At 52.4% G+C, this 12,089-nt stretch overlaps 1 protein-coding gene across 1 annotated transcript in view; it reads left to right on the top strand.

Annotated features, from left to right (window-relative positions):
* The window catches only part of LOC128269765 (furin-like protease 1, isoforms 1/1-X/2), an 81,779-nt gene that overhangs the window by 57,613 nt on the left and 12,077 nt on the right, over nt 1-12,089 (top strand). Inside the window, exons 2-9 of the mRNA XM_053007169.1 lie at nt 4,217-4,441; nt 4,532-4,660; nt 7,104-7,585; nt 7,668-7,873; nt 7,959-8,145; nt 8,225-8,398; nt 8,505-8,623; nt 9,545-10,966. Coding sequence (XP_052863129.1) covers nt 4,217-4,441; nt 4,532-4,660; nt 7,104-7,585; nt 7,668-7,873; nt 7,959-8,145; nt 8,225-8,398; nt 8,505-8,623; nt 9,545-10,966 — 2,944 coding nt within the window. The remainder of the gene's footprint in view (nt 1-4,216; nt 4,442-4,531; nt 4,661-7,103; nt 7,586-7,667; nt 7,874-7,958; nt 8,146-8,224; nt 8,399-8,504; nt 8,624-9,544; nt 10,967-12,089) is intronic.

The raw sequence follows: 12,089 nt of genomic DNA, 5'->3' as shown, positions 1-12,089 counted from the left end.
TGCTGGCTTTTTTATGTTTTCTAATGCTTTACTAAATTTTACCGGTTTTTTTTAACCTTCTGCAACGCGGCAACGTGGATGTGCATTAATCAAGGCGTCTCTCTTGCGCAACACAATGCTGGAGCCCGCGCAAAGATGAGCATTATTAGTATGCCAAGTCGGTGCTCAGCGAATGGGAGGTAAAATGGTAGCAAAAATGGTGGCCGCGAACCAACGTGAACCAAGTCGTTTCCGCGTGGGGCCGGCCAGCCAGAAGATACACACCTCCCAAGTGTCGCACGGACACATTTTGCTCGTTTATAAATAGACTGCTACGTGAGGTGATTCGCAGATAGAGCAGCAGTGGCTTAAGTTTATTTTGTTGCTGTCTGCTTTTTGTTTTGCAGCGGGAAAAGGTAAATTTCGTTCCGCGGAACAGAGTCCGGAAGGATGTAAAGAAATCCGTTCTAGTGGTAGACAAACAATCGCATAAAGCTGCACAATCGGAACTAAATAGCTTCTGGCCAACTCTTACCCCGCTGAGAGGTATTTGCCTGACAGAAACAGCAAACAATCAATCATCATCGCACAGAACGCACTTCTCTCGTGTGTTTGTGCTTGTGAATACCGATTTCAGAGTGATTCAGTTGATTTTTCTACATCCCGTGCAATTCACTTCACAAACGATGCGATGTAAAGTGTCCCCGCAAGCCGTTCGCAGTTCGCTTTGATCATTACTCATATCGTGTACACAGCGCTCGCTGTGAGTGAGCGACCATGCGCCTCCATCACCGGGCGCCTCCATCGAGCCAGCCGGCCTGTGCCGTGTGCGCTTGAATGAAACGGTTCCCGATTTCTATGATCCGTGGGAATGGAAGTAATGTTTTTTGCGCACCGCTGTCCATGCCACCAGCCGAGCGCCCGCGCCCAGAGAAAAGGTTTATGACGGGGAGCGGCTGTCGGAGCGGAGGATGCTTTCAACACACAAAAAAGAGCCCGGGCATTCCACAAAGAAACGCGCACACATGGCAAGGGCGTTCTTTGGGCGCTTTAAAGAAGCAGCACAATGTATGCGAAGAAAGCGGTATTGCTGGGGCATTGGCAAGCGAACAGCATGCAATGCAGTGTGGGTCCTTCCGAACCGAAAGCGCACACCAGTCACGGTGGCTCTCAATAGCTTTTTCCTTAAGTGCAACAACATGTGTAAACAATAGCAATGTTGTTAAATGGGTGCTCGGAAGACCGCAAACCAAATCTCTTCTGGCGCAACATAAGTGTGTACTCTTTAGAGCGCTCCGTTCCGGCCGCTTGGGCTGTGTACATTGAGAGTTGCGGTAATTAATTTTCTTGCACTTACAGGAAGCTCTCCCTCTCTCTCTCTATCTCGATGCATTACAGTGCAGTAATAGTTGTGAAGCTTCTTCTGTCGGGAATACTTCGAAAGCCGGAAGCCTTTGCTGGTTGCGTGGATTAAAATCCGCGTCGCACGACGTCCGTTTTCTCTCGAGTGATGTAATAAAGCCATTTTCAACCTAATAAATTCGGCTAACAAACCTCGAACAGCACCGAAGGAAGGCAGGTTCCGTTCCGGCGCGTTTTGTTCCGATATTTCATCCCGCAAGTCGAGATGAAGAGCGAACGACAAGGATTCCCTGTTATGTTGAGCTCTCAAACACACGGCGGGAAAAGGGACCAAAATGAAGATGAATGTGTTGTAGGTTTAGCCCTGTTTCATCATTACTTTCTTCACCGTCGGCGGATCGTCGGTCGAGAGTTGTCAAACAATAAAACGGACCGCTGCTGTCATCGGTTGGTGGAGCTTGTGGGCAAAACAAACCGTTGACTCGGGGCGACCAAGGCGCGGTAAGCGTGAAATATTGGGCATTTGAACGTCACGACGCTGGCCGGCTGGCCGGACGGATCGAACTACGGGACGACTAGGATGTCCGTTTTGCCGTCGGAAGCGCACGGGATGGATCAGGTTATTAGGTCTCATTGGCCCGCTTATTCTCGGACCGGTTGGGGATGGGACAAAAATGCTGACCAACCAGGGGTCGGACACGGGGTGTCCGGAAGGTGTCCGGAAGGTTCTGGCTCCCGCCAATCCAGGAATTCTAACGGGCCTAAAAGACTCCTTCGCAGAATGCACAACCCCGCGTTCTTGACCTTTCCGTGGTCCGGTCCGGAGGAATCCCTTTCGGGCATAACTTCCAGCACCGCTCGCTCGTTTGTTCCTTCCCGGAACTAATCGGAAACCATCGTTTCTCTTCGGCATTCGAATGACCGGTACGGGCGCACACGGGAGGACTCACGGGGGGGTGCACAAATAATACCTTCCGACACTTGGGGTGCCAAATTGAATTTGTTTTCGAAATAATTCAGTTGCAGACTCGACTGGCCGGGCCTTGAGAATTCGATATCTTAGGTGGAGTGTACCCTGCTAGCCTTTCTTCGTCCCGTTTCGGCGAGATGCTGGAAAAAGGCTGGGTATCCTAGCGCGTCTTTTGCAAAACGATCGGATGATCCGTTCGTTTTACGTTCGAAGCTGAATGAGTAAAACAACACCTCGCTGAACATTGAAAATGAGTAATGTTAATAAAAAATGAATAATAATGTTAGTGTCACACTAAAAGTTGAGAATAATTGCCCGATGTCACCGGCCGGGAACAAATTGACCCCAGAACCTACTTAATGTCGAGTTATGTTGCCACACGTCAGCATATAAAATCTCTAATTTGTCCCCAAAGCAGAATCGCTGGGTGACAACCGCGCGCGTGAGTGTGTGTGGCCTCCATCACACCAACATCTTTCCATCATCTCGACACTTCACTCCGGTTCCAGAAATCCCTGGTCTGCAACAACGGAGAACGAGAAATTCTAGTGAAGCACCATTTTCCCAAAGAAAAACCACCACACACCCAATCCTGGTTTTGGTTTTCTGGCGAATCGGTCTGATCCTGCAGCCGGCACCAGAGAAGAAGGACAAACTTTCGCTCGATTCACTCTGCACACACACGCTCAGAGTTTGTGGGGGGTTTTCGGCGAGGGCACTGCGCTGAGTGCCGTCTGCGGTGGTGTGTGCACGAGGATGTAAATTCCCGAAACATTGCTTTTAAATTAAATTCATTAGCAACAGACCGACGCCGAGGCAGCCAGGCACCGAGGTGTGCCGGAAGTGTTGAGCAAAGAATTCCAACGTTCAGCCCTTCTCTCTCTCTGTGTCTCTCTCTCTCGACAACCGCAGAATGTAGGCAACCCATTTTGGGACCCGAAAGAAGGGGAAAAAACGCCTGTTAAATTCATTTTTTGTTTTGTGCGGGATGAGTACTCATCTTCCGCACTTTAAACTACCCGGAGCCCGGAGCTGTGGACGAACATCTGGAAACAAGTTTTTTACGGGTTTTGCGTGTGAAATGTTTCGGGTTAAGGGTTGTCACCCCGTAGCTCCTAGTTGATAGTGAGCGACGAGCATATGGCAACGTAGCTGACGTGTTTTTTTTTGTGATTATGACCAGTTTTTCCAACAACCTCTCAAAATTTTACCCAAACCGCATGCGCTGCTCCGAAGCACGAAACGCCATCATAATTTAGCAGCACGTGGTACGTTTCCACGAATCCATCTTGATTATCCGTCCCGGTGAAAAATTTATGTGCCCTACTTAGCAAAAAAGAAAAATGTAACCATTCTCTCAACAATGGTGGCTAATATTACAAAAATTAATTTCAAAACTCGACTCAACTCAGCGGAAGAGTGAGCGGAAAAGTAAGTAACAACAACAAAAGACTCGGCTTTTCCAACAACCAACCACGGTTTTTGCGACTATTGAAACGATTCTTGAAAAGCCTGAAATAAATTTGAATAAAAGGGCCCAGTTTCAAATGTATGCTCAACGAAAAGGAATAGAAGGTAAATTTCAGCAAAAACACTACCAAATAATATCAACAAAACAGCGTCGAGAAAAGAAGGTAAAAACGCAAAATGTTACACCAACCTGAGCCCGAGTGTTTGTTTGCCAATTAGGCTCTTTTGCGTTCCACGCATCAGTGGCGTGGCAATGTTTTTGGCTTGGTTTTTGGGGAACTTTCCCATTTTATTTTATTTTTTAAGTCAACTTCAAACCCCACTCGCGGAGTGTTATTTACCACTGCTACCATTTAGGGTGCTTCAGTTCGATTGTACTTACATTTTCCATTTTCAACCACGCGGCCCTTCCGTGCGGTTGCTTTTTTCCCACAGATTTTTCACGACCACTATCACTTCGAGCACGGCCGGCTGCACAAACGCTCGCTGAGCCCGTCGAAGCCCCACCAGCGGCGGCTGGAGACTGATCAGCGCGTACGGTGGGCCCGGCAGCAGCGGGCCAAATCGCGCCAGAAGCGGGACTACCGCCCGCTGGGGAAGCTCCCGTACCAGCTGCCCTTTCTGCTGAACGATCCGAAGTGGCCCGAAATGTGGTATTTGGTAAGTGGGACCGGGAGACCGATGCCCGGACTTTCGCGGGTGGACTTTGTTGGCCGCGTGACTCAACAGCTCTGACATCTGTCATTTCAGAACCGGGGCAACGGACTGGACATGAACGTGATTCCGGCGTGGAAGGAGGGCGTGACGGGGAAGGGCGTCGTGGTGACGATTCTGGACGACGGGCTGGAATCGGATCATCCCGATCTGGAGCACAACTACGTAAGTACCGCGATATCTGTTGACGCGAGTTGTTTGGTAGTTTTGTAGCGATTTGGATGTGATTTTTTGAATTTTTTTCTCATTTTGTACAGCCTTTCTTTAGTTACATAAAATAATGTTAGTGAATGATGGTCGCTTCTCTAAATACTGTTTGTAAAAACGATATAGTCAAAGTGAAACAGTGTAGGTCCTGTCCCTGTACCTAGACGACGGACATTCCTGAGCAAGGTTCATTTTGGCCGTCAACCATCTGATGTACTGATTGGTTTGAAAGCATTTTGGCCACAGTGTTTCTTCAAGTTTTTGTGGCTCTTCTCAAGACCGTCTTGTCGAACTTTCTAGTGTTCAATTTTGTGTGTGTAGACTTTTCCCACGCCTGGTTCACTGCTGATCAAATACGGACAGCCAGACAAATTAATTCCTATTCGGGCTTACCTTTTCAATCCTCACGTTAGCCGTTTAAAAATATGATAAAATCTTCATCCGCCATTGTTAGTACCGCGGAATGTGATTATCTTCGTAACTTCAGCACTTTTGTTCACGCCGGCGATCGAAAACTGGATAACCGAAATCGATAACTACTTTTGCAGCTTCGCTCCTTCGCGAGCGCTCAAGTCAAAAGCGCGGGTCCACAAAAAAGACCCACAAAATCCACCGGACATCCGGTCGGCGGACCCCCGGTGGGGTTGGGATTAGCGAAGTGCAAAAAATCCCACCTCTCGTTGGCCACCTGCGGCGGTAACAAAAAGCTCACTTAAGTACTACTCCAATACGCGTGCCACCTCTTTTTTATGGTTCTCGGCTCTCGTCCGTATCGGTGCATGCCCCGAACCATTGCACACGCTGCATTTGCATACTTACAGTGTGTCCGTGTGTCCGTGTGCGTGTGTGTGTAAACTATTTCCTTCGGGAAAGCATGCTCGCCTGCCAGCTGGTTGGGTCAGTGCAGGATGGCGCTCTTACAGGTATTACGTGTGCCTTGCTGCCACCCTTTTTCTGTTCTCCGCGGCCGTGTGCAGAGAACGGGGGACGCAACCGGGAAGAGGGCGTGTGCAGAATTTTTAATTGCACAACCACCAGTTCCCGGTGTTTGCTTGGCACTCCATCCAACATCCCATTTCACCGTCGTCCCTCAGGGGGACGCCCCTACGGTGCAGTGCTTTCGCGTGTGCATGAATATTTATGCCTATTTTGACTTATTTGTGTTTTCATCAACATCAGGTGCGGTGCGATTGTGGCCCACGAAGAAGCAAGTTTTCGCCACCGCTACAACCGGCTTTCAGCGGCCCACTATGAATTGAAAATAAATCCCAGTGTCGCATCTTGAACCGGTTGTGAAAGCAATTAAATTTGGTCGGTGGCCTCGAAAAAGTGTTACGCGTGACAATTGAATTGCACTTTTACGGATTCGTTGTCCCAGGTGACTCTTTGTTGCAGCTGGGATTGATTCTGAATTGACGTCTGTTTGAGGCAGAAAAGAAAATGGTGCATTCGAGTGAGACAATGTCTTTTAATTACATTTCGCACTCCCAAAATGCACACTGCGGAACAACAACACGCAACATTTAGCACATTTTCATGATTGATGAAATGTAATCACTCCGTAGGAGTTCTTCAAGTTCAGTCCTTTTAATGTTTGTAACTTGGTCATGCTGATAAGTACTGCACACTTGTTTGTAGAAGACTACAGGCTAGAGATTTATGATCGATCGATCGAGATTTACAGGCTGGCAGGCATTTACATTGTGACGAAATTGTTGATAGGTCTACTGTGAATTGATGAGCAATTAAATTTCGTGATAGCTACATGGAACAGCTTTAATTGTTTCTTGTTGGTTTCAATTTGTTGAACAATAATCTTGCAACACGACGACACCCATCAACACATTTTGAGCGCAACTGAAGTAGCTCTAAAAACCCCAAATCAAATCCACACGCTTCGTATTCTCGCGACCTTGTGCCTCGCGATTTATATTTTTTCTCCTTACTCAAGAGAAACCTCTGAGGAAATCAGTAGAACTCGAACAATGAGGTGAAAACAGTAATTTATTGTAAGGGCATATTTTTTTCGCAAAATCTCCGACGATATTACTGCAGTTATGGATCTAACAGTATCAAGTCTATTTAGTCTATGCCCTCCCGTCTGTGGCTGAAAATTGGTATCACATTATTCAATAAAGTTATTTCGTGGCCGTCCAAGTTAACTTGAGATCCGTAATTTGTTACCAAAACTCCAGCAAATCACAAGCGAATCAAAAACAGCAAACTCTCTCTCTCGCCGTTGACATCGGTGGAGCTGCTTTTATCTGCTATCAAATTATGTCCTCCATTCACCAGTGCCCCCCAGGGTTCTGGTGCTTTTTAGTCAAATTTACTAATTAAATTAACGAGAAAAAAAACTCGAGCGCGAGTCCTAAACTTTCTCACCGTCCATTCTCCGCAGGATCCGAAAGCCTCGTACGATGTGAACAGCTCCGACAACGATCCGATGCCCCACTACGACCTGACCGACTCGAACCGCCACGGCACGCGGTGCGCCGGGGAGGTGGCGGCCACGGCCAACAACTCCAAGTGCGCCGTCGGCATCGCGTTCGGGGCCCGCGTCGGCGGGGTGCGTATGCTGGACGGCGACGTGACCGACATCGTGGAGGCCCGGTCGCTTGGCTACAACTCGCAGCACATCGACATCTACAGTGCGTCCTGGGGCCCGGACGACGACGGCAAAACGGTGGACGGGCCGGGCGAGCTGGCGACGCGCGCCTTCATCGAGGGCGTCCGGAACGGGCGGGCCGGCAAGGGTTCCATTTTCATCTGGGCCTCGGGCAACGGTGGCCGCGAGCACGACAACTGCAACTGCGACGGCTACACCAACTCCATCTGGACGCTCTCGATATCGTCCGCCTCGCAGGAGGGTCTGGTGCCTTGGTAAGCAAACGCGGCCCGGAGAGCGGCCAGGCGTCCATTTCCGGTAGTGTCACTGCCTAATGATGGCCATTTTTCGCGATAGGTTTTCGGAAATGTGCAGCTCGACGCTGGCCACGACGTACAGCAGCGGAAACACCAACGAGAAGCAGGTGATCACCACGGACCTGCACCACACCTGCACGTCGTCCCACACGGGCACCTCGGCGTCCGCTCCGCTCGCGGCCGGCATAGCCGCCCTGGTGCTGGAAGCGAACCGGAACCTGACCTGGCGCGACCTGCAGCACATCGGTAAGCAGGCGACCCGGCCCACCGGTGGGCGGCAAAAAATGCGCGGACGCCCAAATAATTTCTCATTTCACATTCCCCGTCACAGTCGTCCGCACGGCCAAACCCGGCAACCTGAGCGATCCGAACTGGTCGGTGAACGGCGTCGGCCGGCGGGTGTCCCACTCGTTCGGCTACGGGCTGATGGATGCGGCCGCCATGGTCCGGGTGGCACGCAATTGGAAAACCGTCCCGGAGCAGCAGGTCTGCGAGATCAACGCACGGCATCTGGACAAGTAAGTCGGGCGGGCGGTTGGCCATCGTCCTGTTGCAATGCCTTATAATCCAAATTCTGCGTTCTCTCCGTTCGGCCAGACAAATACCTCCTCGCACCAAAGTCACGCTACAGCTCATCGTGGAGCACTGCATGGGCGTCAACTATCTGGAGCACGTGCAGGCCAAAATCACACTTACCTCGCAGCGGCGCGGCGATATCCAGATCTTCCTGACGTCACCATCGGGCACGCGGGTCACGCTGCTCACGCCGAGGTAAGCGCGCGATCGCCCGCGGACCCGTTTTTGTCCACCATTTAACGTTCCCGTTTTTCCTCTTTTTTTAACGTCCCTTTTTCCGTTTTCTCGCCCCCACTCGCAGATCGCACGATTTGTCCCGGTCCGGGTTCAATCAGTGGCCGTTCATGTCGGTGCACACGTGGGGCGAGGCGCCCCACGGTACCTGGCAGCTGGAGATCCATAATGAAGGCCGTTTGTTAGGTAGGTCCGAAAGTGGAACACAAAAAAAGCCAGCTCGCAGCACGTGATGTGTAACAGCTGTGTTGAACGGAGCGTATCCGTTCGATATGTGGATAGCGTATCCGCCAGCCGGCCGGCCGGCTCGCCAACCGTAATGAATATCGGGATCACCGACGGCGCCGGAACAGAACCCCGGAACACCTTCGTTCGCAGGCGAAACGAAGCGAATGACGGTCGCATCTTACACACGCCCGAGGCGTGTGTCAGTCGCTGAATACTAATGATCGACCGCTGATTGATGGAACGCCAATTTGGGGCCAAAGGCTGTTTCATTATGGCCGTGCCGTGCGTCTACCGATTCGTGCGAGCATCCAAGATGATAGATTTCGTTCGATTAGTGGCGTTCAAAGGACGCTTGCTTAACGGTGGACCAACCAAGCGGGATCGATACGACGATATCCGAAGCTCGTTGATATGCATCCCGTTTTCAGTTCACCGGCGGTTCAAAGCAACGGCACACAGAATTAGTCCCTACGAGTAATGTGCAGCCGTCTGTTAATCAAATAAACTCAATAATCCCGCCGCCGATCAGCCAGCGCCTGGGCCCAGCCAGCGGTTCGACCGGCAATCGGTGGCGGCTGGCCATTTTCACCGCACCATCGGCCGATCCTGTGGCCCTGTGGCCTGGGCCGCCTGGGTCGAGCTTGTTTAATAAGCATATCATGTCGGGGTCGGGTTTAATTAAAACTAACATTTCAAGCACGCGCGCCCGTGTCTCATTCGCAGCAGCCGCCGGGGCAGTCCGTCGGTCGCGCTTAACCTTAATCGAATGCACACCTCTTTCTCTCTCTTTCTCTCTCTCGCTCTCCGCGCATGCTACCTTTCCCGGGATGGCTCGGGATCGATCGGTTCGATTCGATAACACATAACCTCTCACAACAGGATACTCGGTGATACGCGGTTGGTCGTTGCTGCTGTACGGCACGAGCATACCGCCCGACCCGACCGATCCGCCGAATGTGCCGAGAGCCTTCTCGACACCTTCACCCGCGTTGCCTCCGATTCTGCCGCCGTCCGGATTCAACAGTTACACCGTCAGTGGGGCCTCGAAGAACTACTACTCGTCCGCCGTCGGTGGCACGTCCGCCGTCTCCTCGTCTTCCCCATCTTCGGGAGCGGCTGCCGGTGCGAAACCGAACCGCAAACAGCAGCAGCAGCAGCAACTCCAGTACCCGGGCCAGTACGGCGGTGGGCCAGCCGGACCCGGAACGTCCTCGATCACGGTGCAGTACGGCATGACACCGGCTTACGGCAGTAGTAACGGTGCCAACAACAACAGTAACCGTGGCAAGGGCAAGAACAATAAAAATAAGTCCAACAAAAACTCCTCGAAAGCGACAACTGCACGGCCGTCCTCGTCGGCAGCGGTGGACGCCAACAACCACCAACAACAGCAATCGGCCATGAACATGTACCTCAACAATTACGGGCCGGCCAACGGTGCGGGGCGAAAAACTCCTTCCTCCGCGAAGCAGAAGCCACCGCTGCCGCCGCCGCTGCAGGCGATAAGTTACGGCAAGGGCGACAAATACCACCCGGCCAGCTCCAGCCTGCAGGACAAACAGATCGCCATCAAGGCTCCGAAGCAGGTGAAGCAACCGAACGGTGGTGGCGGTGGGTACGGCTCGACCTCGAAGACATCCTCAACGGGCGGCTCCCCGTCGTCGTCGTCGGTGGGTGGCACGGGAAGAAAAACCGCAACCACTTTCGCCGACTCGGCCGCTACGGGCGCCGTTGGTAGCACCGCGGGCGTTGGATTAACCACACTGTCATCATCGACCACCGTACAGCACCAGCCGGCACCAGCGCCACCACCGGTCACGCCCGTTAGCCCGTCGTTCAACGACCGGTACCCCGCGGCGTCCTCCATCAACGCACGCATCCCGAAGGTGTTCCAACAGTACGACAAAGTACAGCAGTTCTATCCGGAGCTCCTGCCATACTCGTCGGTTCGCGATGAGCATCCGCTCCCGCCGCCACTGGTGGTGAAGCTGCCCAATTCAGCAGCCCCGGCGGCCACCGGTAACATCCCGTCCGTTGCCAGTAAATCCCCGGGAGGCGGGGCACCGTCGAAACAGTCGGCAGGCTTCATACTGCCGGTGGCCCCGGTCGCCTCGCTCGGCAAACCATCGCGGGCGAACACCAAAATCTTCTTCCCCGATTCCGACATCATCGACGCGATCCCGCGCAAGATCTCGTCCAGCTTGCAACCGATGCCACCGTCGTACGTGTCGTCGCCGTACCTGCCGAGCCGCACGCAGAGCTCCTTCATCTCGTCCTCCAACGACCAGCGACACGGCAAGGGTACGGCCCACGGTTGCACCCCTCCGACTCTCTTCTGTTTCTGTTCGCGTTGCGTTTCTTCTGTTTTGTTTGTTGTTTACACTTTGGAATGTTTTTCGTTTTCCTTCCGTTCCGTTGTTTGCGTTACTGGCGTTAAAGACGTCGTTAGATAGGACAACTGTTTGGAAAATTGGAATTCGCTTTCATTGTGGCCGTGCACAGTCAGTCCCGCTTCGCGGTACGTTTTCCGTTGGACAATCACAGCCTAATCAGGTGAAGATTGCCAAAACTGTGTCCTCGTCCTTCGCATACAGCGAAAGGCCTCATAAATCGCGTGTTGAACTTTCCACTATTCGCAGCCAGCACTCGGAACCGGCTTTTCCGGCAGCTTTCTTCCTCTCGGCGCTCAAATTTGGGAATCCCCCGGCATCAGGAACGGGTTGCAACCGGTTGTGTTGCTAACATATTAAACTGGGCAAAGTTTTCGACGGCTTTCGGAGCGTTCCGGACTACCGGGGCAAACCCATCGGGAAGTTTCACGAATCCACGTGGACCTTTCGCCACCCTGGCTACACCTTGGTGTCGGATGGAGCGGACAGCGACACTTCAGGAACTGGTGCTAGCCCTAAACTCGTTATAAATCCCTGCTCTGGGGGTCTGAAAGCTGAAAGTTACAGCACCGCTCCGCTTGGCCGTTGGTATGTGTCCAGCGGGTTCAAGGAGCGAGGTACAGCACTACAAACCGGCCGCTCCGTAACCCGTAACCGGAAGCACCCGAGCTGGGGCGAAAACTTTTGTACCCCGGGAAAACTCACCTCGCCACCCAGCGCGTGTGTCCAGCGTGGTTGTGACGCTGCACAGCACTGGCGTGTGTTGAAGTAAGTCTCAAGTGACAGTCGTGCGCAACGGTGGCGCCGGCAAGCGTTGGCAAACATTCCGAAAAATGTTACCACCCGTCCACGACCGAAAGTGCAATCCGCAGGCAGATCCGTGGGTTTTTTGTGTTTCCGTTCTTTTTTCCCCCTCCGGCCCTGTTGGACGTTTGGTGGCCATTGGTTCGGTGCACCCAGAACCGGGGCCCGGTGGGGGCAAACATCGAAAAGCAAACAATCGCACGATGGGCCCATCCTCACGCGCGTGACAG

Source organism: Anopheles cruzii, chromosome 3, assembly GCF_943734635.1.
Source record: "Anopheles cruzii chromosome 3, idAnoCruzAS_RS32_06, whole genome shotgun sequence".
Taxonomy (NCBI): Eukaryota; Metazoa; Arthropoda; class Insecta; order Diptera; family Culicidae; genus Anopheles; species Anopheles cruzii.
The sequence above is the reverse complement of the archived record's forward strand: the minus strand, read 5'-3'. Positions and strand labels throughout refer to the sequence as shown.